Below are 22117 nucleotides of genomic sequence, written 5' to 3'. Positions count from 1 at the left end.
GCTGAGCGGGCCCTGCAGCCACGAGGCCTAAAAACCTGGCGCTGCAACTGTTAGTGGCTGCGCCTATCGTGTCACCAACATCAGCTTCATCAAGCTCTGTCTCGCTTTCGGGTTCCGGCAGATTCTCCTCTGCGCCTCCGTCGTTACCAGACTTCCAGCAACCGACGGAAACGAGGAATATTCTGCTTCAAAGACCCACGGGCGCCTGTGCCACCCCGTGAGAAAGGGTCCCAGGGAGATTTGAATGACAAGCTTGCGAGACCCTCTGGGTGACACGTACCAGCGATTCTGGATTTTGGAATCCGCTCCTTTGATAACGACCGCGACCGATCTGGCAAGGGGCTAATATATTGCGTATCAGCCTCAGCTCCTCAGCAAGCCGCCCCCGGCTCAGCGCACTCCTGGTTTGAGATCTGGGCATCGGTCTATTCCGGATACGGAACGAACTATCAAATCGTGAAAACCATCACAAGCCAAGACTTGGTCCATGCAGAGGCAGCTCAGGGGCAAATTCTCAAGTCAAGCCCGTCGAGCTCCATCCGGAAGACCTGTTCAGTCGATCAGAATCGGAGAGTGAAAAAAAGAACGAGGCGAGGTCGCACCAGATACGGGCCGTCCGGAATCTGCCCCCAACAAAGCCTGCGAGGATGATCTCTGGATGAGTTTTGGTTGGTTGTGCGTTTGAACACGACCAGGGAGTGGTGCGGATCTCCCACTGCCGAGATACCCACACACCCAGCCCACCTCTTGCAGGGCTTGTCGATCCCTTCCCTGCTGGACTGCTGGCTGGACGCCTCACCAGCACAGAATACGGGTTTCCCTCGTCCACGTTGCTGTGTTGTCCATTGTTCGATGACCTGAGACGCCTGCAGAGGCTGGCATCGACCCGCTGAAATAGACATGGGTGCCAGGGAAGAAAGGAAAAAAAGAGCTCTGGGCGGCAGTAGACGCAGGCGCTAGTCCTTGGGGCCCGGCGACCCATGCCCCTGGGCAATGTCACCATATCAGGCTCGCTGGCGAGCCGCAAGCCTCTGCGTTGTCCGGTCTCGACTCTCGAGCCTCCGTCCCTCCCCACTAGCGGCGTTCAGCCTCAAGGGCGAGCTTCTTCCTCCAGCACACCCAGTTCCTGTCCCTTCTTCTTCCTTTTTGCTTCCATCACACGTGTAATCGCCCGCTTCCTAGCCCTCCGGCGACCCTCTCTGCCTCGGCCCCCGAGGTTATTCTCCCCCCGGACCACGGACAACGGACCAGGTATTGGCCCAGGGACAGCATCGAGTTCGGAGCCAAGGTGACGGGGTGTTCCGGGACTCACCCTTGTCAATCCCAATCTTTTCATCAATCGACCCGGTCCGATCGTTACCATCATGAAGAAGTTTCAGTCGTACTTCACACCCACAACGGCCGCGGATGAGGAAAAGAAGAAGCCGGCGAGCAATGAGACGCCGCAGGTAGCAGGAGCCCGGACCCGCCGGTCGGGCTCCAAGGCGTCGACACACCAGCTCCAGCCGATGCGGCAGGGGAAAGCATCGGGACCAGCCGCTGCCGCAGCACCATTACAACCACCATCCACCACCTCGGGCCGCCTCTCCCCACAGACCAGCCCGACCTCGGCCGGCGCCAGCATGCTCTCCGTGCCGGGCGTCGTCGCCGCGGCCCAGCACACGACGGCTACCTCGACGGCCAAAAACAGCCCCAACACGTCCCGGGCCCCGTCGCTGCGGCACTCGTTCCTGCCGGCCCACGACGCGCGCAGCCGCGACTCGGACACCATCAACGAGATCCGCAACGACATGATGGTCAACTGGCTGCACGAGCAGCAGCTGCGCAAGCAGTACGCCTCCGGGCTGGACCCGTACGAAGGGGTCGTCCTGAAGAAGGCCCGCGGCAACTTCACCTGCTGCCCGCCGCAGATGGCCGCCATCCCGGACTCGCTTTTTGCGGTCGTCGCCCAGATGAACGTGCGCTGCGCCATGACGGTCAACACGCCCGTCGTCAGGGCGCTGCTGGATTCGATCGTCACCAAGACGGAGTTGGATTATGTGCCGCTGCCGGACGGGCTGCGGGTGCAGGTGCTGAGGACCATGGCAGACCTGCCGCGCGGCCAGCTGCACCATTTCGCGGCATTTGTGGAGGATGTGAGGATGTTGATTGTATGGGACGACGAGCCGGAGAAGTTGCTTGCGAGGGTGCAGACGCTGGAGTCGAGGTTCGTCGAGATCATCTGGGGGAACGGCGACGAGGAGGCCGAGGAGGATGATGGTGCTGGCGAGAAGAAGAGTGCGGGCGCCGCAGTGCACGAGGTCGATCCCGGCCAGCTCGAGGAGGCGCTTGCCAAGGAGAATCGGCCCGTCAGGCTCGAGAGCGCCTTCATGGTGGCCCTCACGCTGGCGCTGTGGATTGTTTGTCCCGCCTTGGGCTGGAGGGCGTTGGTGTTTCAGAGTACGGTGGACGGCACGTACCTGAGGTTCGCGCTTCTGGCTGCGACGCCGGCGCAGATGTTTGTCAGCTTGGTGCGTTGTGTCGCTGCATGTGGATGGTTGGGGCCGAATGTTGTTTTGCTGATGGCCGTGTGCAGTTCTTCTTCCAGTCCATCATCACCTGTCTGTTCCAGATGTTTGGCCCCATCTCGGCCGTCAACAACAACAGCAAGTACTACAGCGGCAGGGCGCCTCGCCGGCTCGACCGCACCCAGGGGACGCTTCCGCACGTCACCATCCAGATGCCCGTGTACCGGGAGGGCCTCAACGCCGTCATCAAGCCGACCGTCGTCTCGCTCAAGGCGGCCATCAGCACCTATGAGATGCAGGGCGGCACGGCAAACATTTTTGTCAATGACGACGGCATGCAGCTCATGTCGGACGAGGACGCCCAGGCCCGCCGTGACTTCTACGACGAGCACAACATCGGCTGGGTCGCCCGCCCCAAGCACAACCCCAAGCCGGCGGCCGACTCGGGCGAGAAGCAGTTCCTCCGCCGCGGAAAATTCAAGAAAGCCAGCAACATGAACTACGCGCTGCACATCAGCAACCGCGTCGAGGAGAAGCTGGCGGCCGTCAAGCGCGGCAGCAAGTGGAGCAACGAGCGGGAGAATTCGGCTTACCAGCAGTGCCTGGCCGACGTGCTGCAGGAGGACGAGGGTCGGACCTGGGCCGAGGGCAACATTCGCATTGGTGACTATATCCTGCTCATCGATTCGGATACGCGCGTGCCGCACGACTGTTTGCTGGATGCCGTCAGCGAGATGGAGCAGAGCCCGGAGGTGGCCATCTTGCAGTTCCAGTCGGACGTGATGAATGTTACCAAGTCCTTCTTTGAGAATGGGTAAGCATGCCTCTTTTTCTCACCCTTAACGAGAGAAAAAACCACTAACCTTCTGCCCAGCGTCACCTGGTTCACCCGCCTCATCTACTCGTGCATCACCTTCGCCGTCGCGTCGGGCGACGCCTGCCCCTTCGTCGGCCACAACGCTATCCTCCGGTGGCAGGCCATCCAGGACGCGGCCGCCTTCACGGACGAAGACGGGTACGAAAAGTACTGGTCCGAGTCGCATGTGTCCGAGGACTTCGACATGTCGCTGCGCCTGCAGGTCGCTGGGTACACGCTCCGCTACGCCTCGTACACGGGCCCCGGCTTCAAGGAGGGCGTCAGCCTGACCGTCTACGACGAGCTCGCCCGGTGGGAGAAGTACGCCTACGGGTGCAACGAGCTGCTGTTCCACCCGCTGCGCTTCTGGCTCGTGCGGGGGCCGTTCACGCCGCTGTTCAAGCGCTTTATCGGGTCCAGCATTCCGCTGCCCAAGAAGATGACCATCCTCGCGTACATTGGCACCTACTATGCCATTGCCGCGGCCTGGTGTCTGACGCTGGCCAACTACTTCATCACGGGCTGGTTCTATGGCCTGTACGACAAATTCTACCTCGACTCGTTCGCCATTTATATCTCCATCATTGTCGTGTTTACCGCGCTGGGTAACCTGGCGCTGGCGGTGCTGCGGTACCGGCTGAGCGAGCAGTCGCTTCTGTCAGCCTGTACGTCCTTCTTGCCCTCTCCTTCTTGTCTCTTTTTGCGTCGTCCACTAACCTTTCGGGGTCGCAGACTTTGAGAACCTCAAATGGATCCCCATGTTTGCCATCTTTCTCGGCGGCATCTCGCTGCACATGTCACAGGCCATCTTGTCGCACTTTTTCGAGATCGACATGGCCTGGGGCGCGACCGCGAAGGAGCTCGAGGAGGTACGCTTCGGGCCCGAGATTCTGCGTATTATCCGCCGCTTCAAGTGGACCTTCCTCTACTGCTTCGCCTGCACCGCGCTGATGATCTGCGGCAACACCATCTTCCCGGTCGAGTGGCGCATCAACACCTTTTACAGCATCTACCCGCTGGCGGCGACCGTTGTGTCGCACTTTGCGCTGCCCGTTTTGCTGAACCCGGCTCTGATGATGTTTACTTGGTAGACGCGGGGGAGGGAGGGGTGGCGAGAATCCTGGGTGCTTTCGTCATGAGCGTTGATTTTTCTCCGTTTCTTTTTAGTTATTATGAGTATGCCTGCTTAATATTCAAATCGGTGGCGTACCTTAGTTTTGCCTGTCAGCCCGTGCAGCGAGTTTGTGGCGGATCTTCTCCAGGTAGAAGGGAGTTTGTCATTGTACTGGCCGTACAGATTTCCTGTTTTCTCTCAGCAACGACATAGATTTTCCTAGAGCACATGCAATGGTGGACTCACTGGTAAATATACCACAAAGCCATTGCCATCACAGCTTCGACTCCGCCGTCTTCTGATCGGGGGTTTGCCTGCACCCTAAACCATCGCCTGTTCGGTCGCGAAGCCCTTCCTTCCTTCCCAATCCATCCCCTTCCGAAGGAACCACCTTCATGGGCCAGAAGTCTGATGCACGGCTCTTGTTCTTGCCAAGATCAACGATCGTATCCTCCAAATACAAAACCGCGATCCCCACCTCCGCCACCCGAAACACCAGCACGGGGTATGGTGGGAAGGTAAAAGGGACTCGGAAGGGGATGATGATGGATGGACGTTTGGGTTCCGGAATGGCCTGAACAGGAAGATGCTGTAGTCGACGATGAGCATCGCATTAGGCCGTGCTGGGTAACGGTGTGAGGTCGGAGAGGGTGCACATGTGCAGCGGATGGTAGGAGAAGAAGTTCGGCGGCCGCAGACGACGCTGACTTCGCAGACGGTGACGGAGGAGCGGGCGATGGCGAGGGTGCGGCCCAGGTTCGAGCGAGAAGACGGCGCTGTGCACGCGGATGATCGTCAGGATGCTGTTGATCTCGGGGGCCAGGGGGTACCATTTCGCTGATGGACCAGGGGCGGATGTTGTGCAGTGTCGGCTTGGTATGTACTAGGAGGGACCGTGTGCCGGATTTGTGCTAGAGGCGCTGAATAGACGCTGCTGGGCTTGCTGCAGTGGACGGGGCCGGTTGGAAAAGAGAGGGGATTGTGCCGGTGCGTTGCGGCGAGGAAGGCGCTTATTCCGTTGGAACGGTTTGTTGTGCCACAAGAAGGTCATTTGAAAGTCGATGGCCGAGAAGATTGAGACGGAGTAAGTGACAAGGGAGATCTGCTCATCGCCGTCAGTGGTTTATGTAGAAGGTCCAGGTCTCCCAGTTTCAACGACCACCCGTTGCGCCTAATGGTCGACGGCGGTGGTCACACTTCCGGGCTTTGGGATTCTGATGTGCGTACCGCTGGCCGCTAAGGTCACCAGTTCGAGCCCAAGCCCGGCGTCCTGCGCGAAGCAAATCCTTCCCAGAGGGTTTTGTAGTCGGCTGCCCCTCTCTTCGACCGGCGAAGAGGGTTAGCCGGTGAGCTTTTGCTTTTTGCTTGACCTGTAGCAAAGTAAACACTGACCTCGGTTGGGGGAGCGGTGATGAGTCTGGATAGGAGTTATGGATGGCGATAATCTCAGTCCGTGAGTTGTCGCTGCTGTCACTGTGCCTGGCCATCCACTGACCGATGGTTCGAGCCTTCGCTGAGTCGCGAGAGATTGAGATGGTCATAGTCATCCTGAGGACCTGGCGCTCAACCGACTGGAGTAGAGAGAGGCCAGTGTTGCTAAGAGGTGACGGTGCAGGAGACTGACAGTGCCATCTTCCGTGGCAGCCTGGCACGGAGTGTTGACACATGAAATCTCCCATCGATGGAAGCGGATCAACCGACCAAGGCGGTGATATTGGACGGGGACGGAGCCGTAGTCCAGGAAGACAAAACGTACTCGGGTTGGGGTGAGCACTACGGCACGCCCAGACTTATACGAGTCTGACTTTGACTGAAGCATGCCGGCCTGCTTACCCCTTTCGGAAGCCAAAGTGCTGGAGTCTTCGCCAACACTCCGATACAACGGTGCCAAGTATCCGTACATGCAACCAGTTCAACGCCTAGCCTGCCAAAGGTGTCTCTGCCGTTGCCATGCAGATGCGGCTAATTTCACTCGAAATCGGTCACCAATCGAAGAAGCGTCCTGAGTAGACTTGGTCGCCGAGCTGGGCAGCTGCAAGGCTGAGTTAATGGAGAGCCGTTCAGGGAAGAGAAACTGGGCAGGTAAAAGCTAGGGGAGTAAGCGAAGGGGATTGCGGTTCCATGGTCATACGTCTAATGAACGCTGCAGACTGATATCGTCGTCGAGTTTGCTGTTGAAGACCGGCGTCCGTTGAGAAAAGCCCCTGTTGGAACTCACGGCTCCATGTTTGGTAGATGCATCACTTGGGAGAAGAGCCGACGGATGGATGATGGATTGTTGACTGCTACGAACCTGCTAGGTATCAAGGCGACGGGCAGGCTCTCATTTGCATGAGAAGTAAGTAGGTGTTAATGAGAAGCAGGTAACCCCCTCCACGTTTCTAGCCCAGGGCTGGATCATAAGCTCCGGCTTAGACAATCGAACAAGGAAGGATGTTCCCCCAGATGACTGATTTTCTTTCCTGTCACGATCCGGTTCTGCAGCCTACACAGTGAGTTATTGCACCATTGGTCGGTCGAGCTGAAGGATGGGAAGGGGAGCAAAGGATTGGGAGTACACCTGACCATAAGGATGCCAAGATTTGTGCTTCGAAGTTGTCAGAGATATGATTGGAGCTGAGCGGTTGCCGTTTTCGGTATCTGGAACTGGAGCCTGGAGCTCGGATTGTTCATTTTGCTGCTGCTGAACCTTGCCTGCTTGCCCATGCTGTTCTAGAACTTATCAGTCACGTGGCCACGCTGTGCTGCCGCGCTTGCCTCCGCGACTGGGCGTGTCCGGGTCGAAAATCTTCCATAAACCACTCGCAAAACTGCATCTTTGTTTGGTTTAGGTCCACCTCGCGCGATGCACGACATTTCCAGTAATGGCTCGTCCTATCGAGATATTGGATGACAACAACACGGCGCCATCAGCCGAAGAGATCCCTCAATACAAGGAAAAGACACTGGGGAAGCGCAAGTCGAGTGTCGACTTTGAAGAAAAGGTTGCCTGGACCGACGAGGAATCGGACCATAGCGAGAAGCTCAAGGTACAGAGGGCTGCGAAGCGCAGGGCCGCAGCAAAGGGGAAGCGGCCGCCGAAAAAGGGCACCGGGAGCGCATCCAAGTCGACAAAGAACAGCGCCGCAAACTTGAGACGTTGGGTCAACGACGTCGACGAATCGAGCCCTAATGAGGAATATGCCGACGCCAGCCTGCCGGATTACCTGCTGCAGAGGAGGAGGAAATTCGACAGGGACAGAGACGTGCTCAAGGATGCCGGCCTGAAGCTGCCCCCGGACTACTCCGACATCTACTTCTCCGACGACGACATTGGGTCGAAGCTCGAGGAGCGCCCCAAGTTTGACGAGAGCAGCGGCATCAAGCCCTGCCGGCCGTACAAAGACATTGAGCTCGAGTACTCGGCCGGCATCATCCCTGCCTCGATCGCCCAGTATCTTCGCGACTACCAGGTTGCCGGCGTCAAGTTCCTGCATCAGCGGTTCATTTATCAGAAGGGCTGCATTCTGGGCGATGACATGGGCCTGGGCAAGACCGTGCAGGTGGCTGCGTTCCTTACTGCCGCCTTCGGCAAGACCGCCGACGAGCGGGACGCCAAGAGGATGAGGAAGGTGCGCCGCGCAGGCGACAGCTGGTACCCGCGCGTCTTGATTGTCTGCCCCGGCTCGCTAATTCAAAACTGGAAGAACGAGCTGCGCCGCTGGGGCTGGTGGCACGTTGACACCTACCATGGTCCTGGCAAGCAAGACGTTCTGCAGGCGGCCAAGGCCGGGAGGCTCGAAATCATGATAACCACCTATGTCACCTACAAAAAGATGCACGAGGCCGTCAACCAGGTCGAGTGGGATTGCGTCGTCGCCGATGAATGTCACGTCCTGAAGGACCGTAGGTCGGAAACCACACAGGCCATGGACTGTGTCAACGCGCTTTGCAGGATCGGCCTGACCGGCACAGCCATACAAAACAAATACGAGGAGCTCTGGACCCTCTTAAACTGGACGAACCCGGGCCATTTTGGGACGCGCAACGAGTGGAACAACACCATCACGAAGCCTCTGACCGTCGGCCAGTCGCACGACGCCACCCTGAAGCAGCTAAGCATTGCCAGGACGACGGCCAAAAAGCTAGTCCAGAACCTGCTCCCAGAATTCTTTTTGCGGCGCATGAAGACCCTTATTGCCCATCAGCTGCCCAAGAAGAGCGACAAGGTTGTCTTCTGCCCCCTGACCGACATCCAAAGCGAGGCCTACCAAAACTTTCTCGAGGGGCCCCAGGTCACTTTTATCACCTCCGCATCAGAGCTGTGCGACTGCGACTCGGGGCGAAAGAGGGGTTGGTGCTGCTACAAGACCCTGCCTGACGGAAGGTCGTGGATGAGCATTGTGTTCCCAAGCATTATGACGCTCCAGAAGATCGCGAACCACCTCACGATGCTCATTCCGTCCGCCCTTGATCCGAACGACAAGCAGAGTTCAGAGCTTCAGGCGCTTCAGACCTGCGTTCCTGGGGATTGGGAGGAGCTATACAGGAACCGGGATTCCATGCTCAACCTGGCCAACCCTGAATTTTGCGGAAAGTGGAAGATCTTGCGGAAGTTGCTTCGTTTCTGGCACGAGAATGGGGACAAGGTGCTGGTCTTCTCGCACAGCGTCCGGCTCTTGCGCATCCTCCAGCACCTGTTCCACAACACGAGCTACAACGTGAGCTTCCTGGACGGGTCTCTGAGCTATGAAGATCGCCAAAAAGTGGTTGACGATTTCAACTCCGATCCCACCCAATTTGTCTTTCTGATCTCGACGAAAGCCGGCGGCGTAGGCCTCAACATCACATCCGCCAACAAGGTTGTTATCTTCGACCCCCACTGGAACCCGTCGTATGACCTGCAGGCCCAAGACCGAGCGTACAGAATCGGCCAAGTCCGCGATGTCGACGTCTTCCGACTCGTCTCGGCGGGCACCATCGAAGAAATCGTCTACGCCCGCCAGATTTACAAGCAGCAGCAGGCCAACATCGGATACAACGCGTCCAACGAGCGACGCTACTTCAAGGGCGTGCAGCAAGACAGCACGCGCAAGGGCGAGATCTTTGGCCTGAGCAACCTCTTCAGCTTCCACGCGGACCAGGTCGTGCTGCGGGAAATCGTCAACAAGACCAACATCGCCGAGGCGAAAGCCGGCGTCCACCTGACCGAGATCGACCTCGCAAAGATGGCCAAGGACGAGGACGACGAGCTGACAACCTACATCAAGCAAGAACCCGACGACGACGAGCAATCGGGCATGAGCCAGCTCGCCAAGCTCTTGACGGCCGAGAACCAGGAGGAGCTCCTCCGCGCGCGGAAAGCGACCAAGCCCAAGAGCGACGCCATCGCCGCCATACTTTCCTCGGCGGGCGTCGAGTACACGCATGAAAATTCTGAGGTCATTGGCACCAGCCGCGTCGAGGCTCAGTTGTCGCGCCGCGCCGAACTGGCCGCCTCCAAGGTCCTTGGAGATAATAATAGCCAGGACCCGGAGGGCAACAGCGCGCTGTTTGCGGACAGCCAGCAGGCGAATTGTGTGGTCGCTGGCGAGCACAGTAATCGTCACAAGAACAACCCGTGGCGGATGCATTACAAGTTCAACCCGCCTGCCGAGGTTATGCGGCGGCAGTTTTGCTCCATGGCGAGGGAGTTTGGGTTCGCGAATGCCACCGACTTTGCGCTGGTTGTGGAGAGCTGGACGCAGGAGCAGAGGCGGAACTGTCTGGATACGTTTTATCGGGTGCGGGAGGTGAGGGTGTTGGACGGGGAGCTGGCGGAGTTGAAAAGGAGGGAGAAGGAGGAGGATGTGGATGGTGCTGTTGCTACCAAGAGGGAAAGTGAGGCGGCTGTGGTGGCGGTGAAGGAGGAGGAGGAGTCTCCTGTAAGGTTGTTGCCTCCAGTGCAGGTCAAGATGGGAACGCCAATGGAGATTTCAGGGGCCAAGTCGGGAAAGGCGGAGGTCAAGAGGGTGACGACGATTTTTTTGTCGGACGACGAAGAGGATGATGAACTTTGAGACATATAGACATGGCGGCGTTTAGGCGGAGAGGATGATACCCCTGCATTTTCATAACATTCATCAAACATGAAGGCAACAATGCTTATCGATGGCGCGTGAAATGTCGCTGAAACGCGCCTTGCCGTTCCGGGTTTAGCTTCCCCACTTATCGCCCGCCAGATTTCGCCCGTGAAATCGCCTGGCAGCCGGGTGATAAGTGCGCGGGAAAGTTTATCCTTTTGGTTTATCACCACGCACCACCACCAACCCGCCCCCCCCCCTCCACCCCTTGCCAAGTCCAAAACCTACGGCCACCTCGATGGCTGACGATTCGTACGCTGCAGCCGACGAGCGCGCGCGCGAGGCGCGCAGGGCTGGCCTGCAGGCGAAGAAGGACGAGCAGCCCGCGAATACAGCGCGGAGCTACCTGGCAAAGCAACGCGAGTGGAAGGTAGGCCGGCGGCCACCTCCGGCCACCTCCTACCTCCTTTTATATAGGAGTTAGGCTGACCGCGGGTCTATAGAAGTGGTGCCATACGCCACGTGCTGGGCCGGACGGGGCCCTCTATACTTGGCCGGACGGCGAGCTTGTCACGCCCGATAAGCTCGCCGCCTGGCTCAACGAGGACATCCTGTTACGGCGCGTCACCAAGAAGCCGGCCGCTAAGAAAGGCCGTTCGCGCACGCCGCAGCTGGCGGTACGCCGGGAGCAGCAGGACCAGGCCGCTCTTGCAGAGGTCAAGACCCTCGCGGAGACCCTGAAGGTACCGCTAGCTGAGGCGGTTACCCTGCTTTCTAACGACCGCGAGGACTATGTCCCACCTCCCGGCCTAGCGCCTGCTGACGAGAGCGACGGCGAAGACCGCGGCGACGGTGCGGGGTCTCTGCTTACCCGGAGCACGATAGATGCCTATATCGCCGCTGTCATGGAGCTCTGGCGCGTGCAAGTGGCGCATGGCAACAAGAATACAGAGAACCCTCGCGGCGCTGCTGTGCGCGGATTTCTTGAGCAGCGCAGCCGGCAGCGTCACCGTCTTGACCGCGATGATTATAAGGACCGCGGCAGCGATGGTATCCAGGCTGGCTACTCCGACAACGAGTGGCTCCGAATCCACGAGTATCTGCTCAACGGAGCTGCCCAAGCGCCACAGCACCTCCGTACCCGCGTTGACCTACTCTTTGGCCATTACTACCTCCTGCGAGGCGAGAACCGCCGTATGATGGAACTCGCAGACCTCTCTTTGCTCGACTACCCGCCAACAGAAGGCCCAACTAGATGCGGCTGCCTTGTGAGCCTTCTGCGGGACGGCAAGATGAACAAGACGGCGAAAAAGGAATTCATGGGCTCGCTACGCCACAAGGACCCGATGTTCTGCACGCAAGGCGCCCTGGCCCAGCTCTTCTTTTGGCGCTGGCATATTGCCGGCGAGGCGCCTCCGTCCTTTCGACGACGCCGGGACTGGTATCGGATCAAGGTCCTCGTTGGGCAGAACCGTGAGCAGGAGCTCTCCTACCCTACGCAGCTGCAAGAGACTTGGCGTATCTTTGGCGCGGTCGGCTTGTCTACGTCGAAGAAGACACATCTGCCGCGCCGGGCTGGCGCGCAAGCTGCTGAGACATACGGCACATCGCTCGCCCAAATTTCGCAGGCCGGCCGCTGGAACCAGAGCGTGCTCTGCCAGGCGTATCTTACCCACCTACCGCGCCAGTTCATGCGTATCGCCGCCGGCTTCTCCGGCACGTCGGGGGACTACTACCTTACGCGTGCGGCGTACGAGCCTCCGGATGCCTTACAGCGGCAGCTTTGGCCCTGGATTGAAGAGTGGGAGGCTCGCTTTGAGGCGCGTGCGCGCCGGTGCCGGTGGGCGCAAGGCGGCCTCGACGAAGAGGACCTTGCTGGCGACGGCTTCCTCAAGCTAATGCGGCGTCTCCGCGGGGTGCTCCTGCAGGATCTGGCCGTCTTGCAACCGCGGTTTCCGTCGCTGCCATTCTTTTCCTATCCTCCCTTCTATGGCCCGGAGTGGGACGAATTTGCCCGCGCCGTCCAAGCCGGCGTTGCAGAGGCTGTCGTACCCCAGAGCCTCCTTGTGCAACGCGCTATGCCGGAGCTCTATAGCCTTCTAGAGAGTACAGGCAAGGCCATTTTACACAACACCCAGCAGCTCACTTCCCAGCTTGCGAGGCAGTTAGAAGAGCGCATCTGTGGCGTGCAACATAGCCTCGACGCCTTTCTCCAAGGCAAGACGCCGATCACCTTTACTGGCTACTTTGGACCAGGCCCAAGCCCAGCACCAAGTCAAATACCAGGGCTGGTGCCGGGGCTAGGGCAGCCGTTGTCACCACCACCAGCAGAGGCACCTATTATTACAAGCCTGCCAAAGGCCTTTACAGTTCAAGACGTCTGGAAACAGTGGGCAGAGGGTTTTGCAGGCCAGCCGGCAATGCGGGAGCTCGAAGAGAGGTGGGGGGCCCGTTGGCGCCCAGGGAACGCCGTCAAAGTACAGTTTTGTCGCCGGAAGGTAGTCTGGGACGCGCTGTTAAGCCGTATAGCCCAGGGTAAGAGCGAGGAGGAGGCTATCGCTGAGCTCGAGGTGCTGCGCGCAGGCAAGAGCCTCAACCAGCTGGCCGACAAGCTTCGGCAACGACAACAGCGGCCTCGTCGTCGTCGTTCAGTACCACCTATAGAGTAGGAAATAAAATAACAGGTCGGACAGATAGCAGCCATTGTCAGTTTAAATACAGGTAGTAGGTTGCTTGTCACCAGCAGAGGGCCATTGGCCGGCGCAAGGTTACGGAAAGCCGCTCTGTTTGGTAAATCGCAGAAGATGGGGAGAAAAGGGAAGACAAAGGTAGAAGAGCTCTCGCGATACCAAGGTCAAATGCCACTGCTAAGAATACAGAGGGTAAGGCCACTAAAGCTACTGAAAAAACAGAGGGTTCGCCGCCTAAAGCCACTAAAATGCTTAATAAGTGGGTCAAATGACTTATCTATGACGACTGTGTAATCGCTGCAGATTTCGTGAAATTACTCACCAAAACCGACCAACGATAAGTTCTGCTTATCGATTCTTTCTCCACCTCCGACGTCCTCCTTGTGCCTACACCGTCCCTGGAGCTTATCGCAGGCCATGGTGCCGCCGGATCTCTGATTCACGTGTTAGGCAATCTGTTCATGAACTCAGCTCTCCGGGAGCCGCAATGAAATGGCCAGCTTCAATCCCATGCCGGCGCTGTCGTCGGGCGCCACCACCGGCCAAGATGCCACTATGGCCATGACGGCCCCGGACATGGACTCATCCAACTTCATGGCCTTTGACGACTCACTGCTGTAAGACAGCCACCCCAGTTCTACTATCAATTCCACGCACTCCCCTAACATGCTTTCGCCCCAGCGACCCCGTCGGCATTGCGCAGATGCCCTTCACCCCAAACCCTTACGACTTCGAAACCTTCAGCACCACCTTCGAAGACCCCTTTTCCTACCCGGCCCGGCCCTTCGAGGGCGCAGGCATCAGCGTGCCTGATGCTGATGCGTATAACATCGACCCTCAATCCCCGCCAGATCTTGACAACAAGCTCCTAGGCTTCGGCGCGCCGATCCCAGGCAAGGCCACCCTGCTCACCGACTCCGGCCAGTACGTCGAGCCGTCCATGACGGGCGAGCTGTACGGCATGTTCTTTGTCGCCGAGGACGTCTTCGGTGCCGACAGCAGCACGGCGGGCCGCCCGCTCGAGCTGACGTGCTATCGCCGAAACCTCTGGCAGATTTCGGGCCAGATCACGCTGCCGCGCCACGTGACGCAGTACGTCGACGACCAGGGCCGGCGTGCCGCCGTTGTCGAGCTGGCCGCGTCGATTACTGCTGTGGAGAGCATCGAGGGCCGCGTCGCCGAGATGATTACCATCCCCTGGCGCGGGGGCAATCCCCCCCTCGGCGCCGAGGAGACAAAGGTTGTGAGTGCGCCGCCCGTGTTGCCGCTTGATTTTGGCGGCGGCGGGCAGGAGGTGGATGGCGGGAACAGGGTGTCGGTGCCCGTCGCGTGGAAGAGGCTGCAGTTCAAGCATGCCACGGCGAATAATGGACGGAGGAAGGGATTGCAGCAGCATTATGTGGTACAGATTAACCTGCTGGTGAAGAGCAAGGGCGGGGAGTATATCAAGGTCGCTGAGATCCAGTCCGGGCCTGTGATTGTCCGGGGACGCAGCCCGAGGAACTTTGATAATCGCAAAGAAGTGCCGCTGGGAGACAAGAGGCCGCTGGAGAGGAGGCATACCGATGGCTCGGGCGGGAAACAGCAGCAGAGGCAGGATGAGGGCGATCCGGCGCAGAAACTACAACGGTACAACTCGATGGGTAACGTCCAGGTATGCCCAGGATAGACACCCCAACCTACTCGGCCCTTGCTAACGAACCGAAGCAATCACCGGCGGACTGGGCGACCCCCTATCCGTCCACGACACCGAACCAGCAGCACGCCAGCAAAAAGCAGGCCATCACGTCTCCGAGCCTCAACCGACCGCCAGTGCCCTCCTGGGGCTCACTCGACTCGGCCGGAAACCCGAAACGCACCAACAGCCAAATGTCGAACCCAATATCAACAGCCAACAACACATCGCACCGCAACAGCAGCAGCAGCAGTGCAACAGGACCCCAGCCGATCCCACTAAACCTCAACTCCTCCGAGGACGAGCGCAGCCCCCCGAACCGCTCCAGCTCAAACGACAGCTCCCAGAGCCCGCAGCTCGCAAAATCATCCATGCTCCTCTCCACAGGCGGCACAGGCCTAACCGGCCAGGGCGGGCAGGTGGGCGCGGTGCGCAACCCGCTCGCGAGCCCGCCAGAGACGGAGGATATGTTGTACGAGTATTTCCCGCTCAGTCTCGACGATTGGTAAGTCCTCCCCATCTTTTTTACGGGATAGCTTAAGGGGTCTGGAACTGGAGTTGGATTTTGTGGCTGACGTTGTATGCCCTGATTTAAGGATGCCGCCCGTCGACGCAATCTACCGACCCCATGTCGTCCATCACACGATTGTCCCGCCCGAGGTTAAAGCGCAGCAGATACGGAGTAAGGCCAAGCGGTACTTTGCTGCTGAGTGAAGGATTGGGTGGGAGTACAACTTGAAAATGATGGGGCGGGATTGAGATGGGGTATTCCCGCGGATTTTGCGTGGTGTCTTGTGGAAGAGGTGCTGTGTCTCAACCGAGGGAGTACAGGGTTGCTATGGTGGAGGTCAATTGCACGGAGCGAATGCCTAGCGTCCGGGGGTCGGCAAAGCAAGAAGGCGGTGCAGCGGTTTGGGAGGACGGTGAGCATACTGCGGTTTCTTCCGGGTTGTGCTTGGAGTCAGGGAGCTGTAACCTGTATATATGAATAAGTGGGCGGGGTTGAGGACAAAATCGTTGTGAGCCGGAGGAGGAATAGGGGTATGGGTGGATTGGATAACGACGTGGAGTTGGTTTCTTTCTCTGACTTTATACTTGGCTTACATGGTTAAGGAGCTGTCAAGGAGGACGAGCTGTTTGAAAGTAGGCTGTGTCCGGTTCCCCCGGTTCCGACATGGTTGCAGTGGTGCTGTCTGGTGCTGGGAACGACCATGTGGATAGTCGGCTGTATGTAGCATTGCTGGATGACGGATACCCGAACATGCATTGATTCGTTACTCCCATGCAAAGCCGCCTGGAGCAACTCGTGGATTATTCCATCATAAAGCCTTACACCTTGAAGCAAGGCGAACTCATCGCTGACAGGCTGCCTCCATGTACTTGTACATGCGCGGCTCGAGCGGACGGACCAATCAACTAATCCTCCACCCAAGCTACCTCAAACACATGTCGTCGAATCGTAAATTACTACATCATCACCTGAGTACCAGCACATCCAAGTTGGCGGTTTAGCCAACCTACGCCAAACAAGCCAAAGCAACAGCCGCGCCCCTCAGCGAACTCTCCCGCGCCGCTACCAGCTTGATCGAACCCTTTACGCCACTCTCCCCTTCTTCCTCCTCCGCAAGCAACCCGTTCACGTACTCCTGTAGACGCTCTCTGTAACCGGGGTACTGCTCCACCACGGACCCGTTGAATGCCACCGTCGTGGTGCCGCCGCGCGCCATCTGCAGCTCCGTCTCCGTCTCGGCTATGAACGAGGAAGACGGGGAGAGCGTGGAGAGGAGCTCGTTCTCGGCTTCGGCCTTGAGTTCCCAGAGCGCAAATATTGATGCAGCAATGACGGAGGCGGAGCGGCGAATGATGTGGGAGGCGAGAGTGCGGAGGAAGGAAAGGTCTGCTGACGTGGGTGGGACAGGGCTGGGATGACGGGCGGTGAAGGTCTGGAGGGCGGTTGCGAGGGATGGTGAGGTGTCGCTTCGTGGATTTAGTATGGTATGGAAAAGAGCGGCGGGAGGGGTTTGAACATACGCTTCGATCACGGACAGGGTTTCGGTGTCCAGAGAGTAGGGCGTTTGGAGGGAGGGCGGGACGACACCGCCAAAGACGCCTGTGGATGGAATGGCGTCGAGCAAGGCGAGGCGGCAAATTTCGCCGAGGTAGTAGCCACTCACGAGTTGCTCGATCGGTTGAAAATCCGGCCGGTCGAGGGCGGCCTTAAGAAGGTTGTCCCATTTGGTTAGGGGCAGGACGCCTTGGCCGAACATGCTGGCCTCCGTATTGACAATGACGTGGCTGGCTTTTTCGTACCAGCTGCTGGGCCGGTCGCCGAACTTGGGTCGGTCGATGGTTGTCACGGGAAGGTAAGCGGCAATGTTGGAACCGGTTCCGAGGATGAGGCTGAAGCGGGTTGATGGGGTGGTGTAGGCTTCCGACAGGAGCGCAGCACTCGAGTCGTTGACGATGGCGGAGAGCTCGACATACAACCCTTGTTTCTTGCAGGCCGTCTCAATAATTTCCCCGAGGTCCTCCCCAATGAGACCGTCGTTGGCGAGGAATCCTTTGCCCATGAGACTCAGTTTCCCTCCCTTGGAGGATGTTTGCCTGGTCTTGTCAGTGGATGAAGGCAGCATGGCAGATATGGACGTACATAATGGGGAAACTCCAGGCTAAGCCCATGAGGAGCGGGTGCTCTGGGCGATGGCCTCTGGAGCTATCCTTGGCCACGGTTCGGTGTATCCTCTCGGCCATCCAGTCAAAGAATTCCCTCCCTCTCAGACTCCTGACGTCGCTGTCGATCTTGAAAGTGTCCATCTGGATAATATTGTCCTCGGAACCCGGCGCGCCACGACCCCTGAGATCCACCAAAGCCACGCGTAGTGTCGATCCACCGACGTCAAGAGCGAGGAACTGGCCGACTTCATCGCCGGTTGGGAGCTGGGAGTTGTAGGAGGGCAGCATGCAAACCGGGTTAGACCATAGTCGTTCCCGAAACTGGCTTTTCAGCTTTCTTGAAAGTTGCTTCAGCCCGCCAGCGTCGATGTAGCCCAACAGCAGGTGCTCGGCCTCGGCGAGGAAGTCGGCGGCAGGGTCGGCGTTGGCCTTCGTTCCGACGTCTTGCGGATTGTTGATAGGGACGGCCGTGGTGACGGGGCTTGCCGTCCAGAAGGCGAGTAGTGCTTTCAGGAACGACTTGCCGCGGAAGAGAGACTTGAGAGCCGCCACGATAACATCCCGTATAGACGTCATTGCTGAAACGAGTGGCATAACTGCATGATATCAGAGGCCCGAACCGAGTGGAGGTGGAGAGAGTCTCGCTTTAAGTCATTCAGGGCAGCGAGGGTGGGCGTTGGAAAGAGAGGCGAGGCCCATTCCAGCCGCAATACGATCTCCGCAGGAACAACAGGGAAAGAGTGTCTGGGCTGGACCGGACGTTGTTGGTTAGCAGAGCGGCCAGGCGGGCTCTGTACACTTGGTACCCGACTCTGGCAACAGTTGGCACGCAGCACGCAGGCAGCATGCCAAGTAAGGTAAAGACACCACTACCGAGCCCGTATAGAGGCTGGCACGGAAGAAATGAAACCTGCCGGATGCCGCCGTGCAGAAGCGGGAGGCGCGCGGATGGGACAGAGAGAGCCGCCAGAGGTAACAAGGGGAGGTCCAGGGTGAGTGGAGGTCCTTCGGCTGAGGTTCCGGAAGAGCGATTGACGACCAGATCGAACACGGGCAGTTGTTTTGAGACGAAGGCTCGATATCGCGGTAGATATGATGGAATCCAGGGGCAACGTGATGGCCAATGGCAGTCGCGGGCCGGGTGTGTTACAAAGTGAAATGTCGATGGAGTGGGTGACTGGGACTCCCAACCCACAACGGAAATCGCAAAGAACGAAACGACGACCACAGAGCAGATGACAATAGGCCCACCCTGGCACGCTGGAGCCCCGTACAGATCAGAGCCACCCAAGCGAACAAAAGTCACTTGCCCATTTCGGTGGAAAAGCACGGCGTTGCCCCTGAGCTGCCCGCCGTGTGCCCGGCGCGTCCCCGGCTCGGAATCAAGGGACGTAACGTTGCCTTGGGTGCAGTTCCATCTCCAGTTTGCCGTCGTCGATCGGTCTGCGGTCAAATGGCGGGGCCTGTGGGGTTGTGGGGCAACTGCTCTGTGGCACCGACAGCGGCTTGGCGCTTGTCTTTGGAAGGCGCACGAGCCATACGAAAGCTTAATTCGGACAGGAACAGACTCGTCAACTTCAAACGCCCGTCAACGAGGAAGAAACAAAACGGCTGCATGCAATTTGTGACCCGGGTCAGCTGCATATCCAAGGCGTCCGGGAGAGCCTCAATTGTTCGACTCCTGGGAATGGATGAACTGGAGTCTGACGATACAGGCTGACGGGCTGATGGTGGCAGCGCGCCTTCCCATCCATCTCGCCTCGTCTATGGTCCTAGGTGACCGCCACCTGCTCCCCACAGAGTCGCAGCTGTCACAGACAACAATGGCGTGTGGAAGATTACAATCTCTCCGTATCCGTACTTCCCTTGGCTCTAATTCGATTGAATGTTACCATGCCTGGCCTCCCACTCTGACAGATCAAAGGCCTTAGCATGGTCCCGCCTCGTCCCGAAGACGCTGTCGCCACTGTGTGGAAAGGACTCGGAAGACAAGAACGTTCCATCTGTCATTCCAACCTCCAGTTGGGTCCATCGAACACCTGCCCCGACTGACGGCTGAGGTGCCCACCACGGATGGCATCCCCAAGGGCCGTCTTGGCTCTGGCCAGTCCCTGACGGCCTCATGGTTACGCTAACCGTCACATGCTCCAGCTCCCTGGTCTCACCCACTTTCTTTGATATCTTACTTGACGTCGTTCAAGCCGGCGAATCCGATTCTTCACTGGCCTGGATACTACCTACCTACCTAGAAGTGCCCTAGAATATTTCTCACTCCTTCTCACTCAACGCTGCAGCCCTCAGCTCAAACTCCTTGCTCCATTAGCATACAACTCTATCCATAATGAGGTTTTTCATCAAGGAAGATGCGGCGGCCGCCAGTGCCCATGTCGCAAACTACATTGTCGACAGGATCAATCACTTCGGCCCCACGCCAGCACACCCCTTCGTTCTGGGTCTCCCAACAGGGAGTACTCCGCTGGGTGTCTACAAGGCTCTGGTCGAGAAATACAAGGCTGGCGAGGTAGGATAAGAAGTAAACCCTTTCATGATCGGCACCCGGGTCTCACAAATCTTCTGGATAGGTCTCGTTCGAGAATGTCGTCACTTTCAATATGGTAAATGAGCCCGCCTTGCCTAGTCGACTATTACAGAGAGGGCTAAACTCTCTCACTAGGACGAGTACATCGGCATTCCAAGAGACCACCCCGAGAGCTATCACTCCTTCATGTGGAAGCACTTCTTTTCCCACGTAAACATCCACCCCAGCAACGTCAACATCCTTAACGGGAACGCCCCCAACCTAGAGTCCGAATGCGTCCAGTATGAGGAAAAGATCAAATCTGCTGGGGGTATCGACCTGTTTTTGGCTGGCATGGGCGAGGATGGCCACATTGCCTTCAACGAGCCCGGGTCGAGCCTGGCCTCCCGTACCCGTGTCAAGACCCTTGCTTATGGCACCATTCTCGCAAACAGCCGTTTCTTTGACAACGACCTGGACAAGGTGCCCAAGATGGCCCTGACCGTCGGCGTCCAAACAGTACTAGAGGCTCGCGAGGTTGTGGTCATGGCCCTCGGCGCCCGCAAGGCCCTCGCCCTGCAGCGCTGCGTCGAGCAGGGTGTCAACCACATGTGGACGCTGTCAGCCCTGCAGTTACATCCCCATTCCATGATCGTATGTGATGAGGACGCCACGCTGGAGCTGCAAGTCAAGACAGTCAAGGTAATCACAGCCCCGAACAAACTGCTTTTCCCACCCCTGACGCGTTTCCCTAGTACTTCAAGGACATCGAACAAGTGGCCCGCTCCCAGGGCTTTGAACAGATCCTTCCGTCCAAAATTCGCACCGGGCCAACCAAGGTCCCGACGACCGTCGTGACCGACGACTTTCCGGCTGCCACCATCCACTCTCCACAGCCCACCACCTCGCGCCTGCTTCGCGCCACCCCAGCCTCCGAGTATCCCCTGCGCTCTCGCTCTCCCTCTCCAGACTGCGTTTCGCGCCATCTTCGCACCAGCTCGGACACGGAGCAGACCCTGGGCACCGAGTACTCCGTCATCTCCCGGTCCACTACTCCCGATTTCATGCCGGATCGTATGGCGTCTCGCATTGGGGACCCGGCGCTCCTAAGGCGAACCACCCCTAATCCAGAGTCACAATTGCAGCTGCCGATTATGAGGACGGGTGTCAGAGTCTGATCTCGGTATGAGAAAGAGGCGGGAAGAGTGAGTGTATGCACAGATTGATAGAATACAGTTTGAAGTCATGCTATGAGACACAGTGCGGTGCCATCATGATTTCAGTTTTTTATTGATCATTATCTCGTAGTCAACTCGACTTGTCACCAAATAATGTGTCGCAAGACGCTCGGAGGGAGATCACGCCAACTCAATCGCTGGAAGGGTAGTTGTTTGTGCACGACCGCCAGTTGCTGTCCGATCCTCTCCTGCTTCGTCGATCTGCTGCAGCTGCAAAAGCCTCTACCGTTTCTCTTCGAGCCTGGCTTGTCGTGCGATGAGGTCTTCAACGGTCTTGGCCAGGTTGATAAGCTGCTCTTGCGGCGTAACAGTTGACGCGCTTATACCAGCCATCACCGTTGCAGGGGATGTCTGGCTGTTTGCTGGGGTCTACGGCTCCCGGTGGCCGGGCAATTCGTTCGGTCCAGAGATCGGCGACTCGGAAAGGCCTGCAGTATTGAGGAGTCCTGATCCCGATCCCGCCGTCGCCGAGACAATCTCCCTCGCAGGAAGCTCCTTCGGTTCTTGCTCAAAAAGCGTCCCCGGTAGCTCGGCGCCTTTCCAATTCGTTTCTGCGTCATCGGGGAACTCTGAAGGGGCAACTGGCTCGCAGCACGGGGCTGCCTTCGCTGCCGACGGGAAATAATGAAGGCAGTCAGCAGGACTCCGAGCAGCACAACGGCTACGCAGACGACGATACCAGCGATATGGCCGGGAGACAGTCCGCTGTTGGCCACGGCTCCGGTCGAGCTGGCTGGCGGCCGGTCACCCGTCGATGTCGGCTGTGTCGTCGGCTTAACTGTCTCGCTTGACGATCCCGGCCCTT

The 22117-nt window shown here is 58.3% G+C and overlaps 7 protein-coding genes across 7 annotated transcripts; 4 read left to right on the top strand and 3 right to left on the bottom strand.

Moving 5' to 3' along the window:
- Positions 1–249: 249 nt before the first annotated feature.
- Positions 250–1184, bottom strand: N657DRAFT_205511 (uncharacterized protein). The gene has a single exon (XM_062786214.1). It carries the CDS (start codon positions 1001–1003, stop codon positions 515–517), a length of 489 nt encoding a protein of 162 aa, XP_062651094.1. The 5' UTR covers positions 1004–1184; the 3' UTR covers positions 250–514.
- A 180-nt stretch (positions 1185–1364) lies between these two features.
- N657DRAFT_566279 (uncharacterized protein) lies at positions 1365–4454 on the top strand (the record flags this gene model as incomplete). Its single annotated transcript, XM_062788415.1, has 4 exons — positions 1365–2510; positions 2576–3321; positions 3382–4028; positions 4096–4454. The coding sequence occupies 4 exons, from the start codon at positions 1365–1367 to the stop codon at positions 4452–4454; spliced, it is 2898 nt and encodes a 965-aa protein (XP_062651093.1).
- Positions 4455–4946: 492 nt separating this feature from the next.
- Positions 4947–6428, bottom strand: N657DRAFT_205449 (uncharacterized protein). The gene is made up of 2 exons (XM_062786213.1): positions 5870–6428; positions 4947–5253 (listed from the first exon to the last, which is right to left on the bottom strand). The coding sequence occupies exons 1-2, from the start codon at positions 6154–6156 to the stop codon at positions 5091–5093; spliced, it is 450 nt and encodes a 149-aa protein (XP_062651092.1). The 5' UTR covers positions 6157–6428; the 3' UTR covers positions 4947–5090.
- An 843-nt stretch (positions 6429–7271) lies between these two features.
- N657DRAFT_641307 (uncharacterized protein) lies at positions 7272–10677 on the top strand. The gene has a single exon (XM_062792114.1). It carries the CDS (start codon positions 7342–7344, stop codon positions 10513–10515), a length of 3174 nt encoding a protein of 1057 aa, XP_062651091.1. The 5' UTR covers positions 7272–7341; the 3' UTR covers positions 10516–10677.
- A 3023-nt stretch (positions 10678–13700) lies between these two features.
- N657DRAFT_704288 (p53-like transcription factor) lies at positions 13701–15936 on the top strand (the record flags this gene model as incomplete). The annotated part of the gene is made up of 4 exons (XM_062797377.1): positions 13701–13825; positions 13890–14856; positions 14916–15388; positions 15480–15936. 4 exons carry the CDS (start codon positions 13701–13703, stop codon positions 15595–15597), a joined length of 1683 nt encoding a protein of 560 aa, XP_062651090.1. The 3' UTR covers positions 15598–15936.
- A 464-nt stretch (positions 15937–16400) lies between these two features.
- Positions 16401–18150, bottom strand: N657DRAFT_653574 (actin-like ATPase domain-containing protein; the record flags this gene model as incomplete). Its single annotated transcript, XM_062794425.1, has 3 exons — positions 16401–16803; positions 16915–17487; positions 17534–18150. The coding sequence occupies 3 exons, from the start codon at positions 18148–18150 to the stop codon at positions 16401–16403; spliced, it is 1593 nt and encodes a 530-aa protein (XP_062651089.1).
- A 1747-nt stretch (positions 18151–19897) lies between these two features.
- Positions 19898–21252, top strand: N657DRAFT_653573 (glucosamine-6-phosphate isomerase; the record flags this gene model as incomplete). The annotated part of the gene is made up of 4 exons (XM_062794424.1): positions 19898–20077; positions 20139–20171; positions 20231–20776; positions 20830–21252. 4 exons carry the CDS (start codon positions 19898–19900, stop codon positions 21250–21252), a joined length of 1182 nt encoding a protein of 393 aa, XP_062651088.1.
- Between the last annotated feature and the right edge of the window lie 865 nt (positions 21253–22117).

This window comes from Parathielavia appendiculata (genome assembly GCF_033297405.1).
Source record: "Parathielavia appendiculata strain CBS 731.68 unplaced genomic scaffold N657scaffold_2, whole genome shotgun sequence".
Classification (NCBI taxonomy): domain Eukaryota; kingdom Fungi; phylum Ascomycota; class Sordariomycetes; order Sordariales; family Chaetomiaceae; genus Parathielavia; species Parathielavia appendiculata.
Note: the sequence above shows the minus strand (reverse complement) of the source record. Positions and strands in the feature narration are given on the sequence as shown.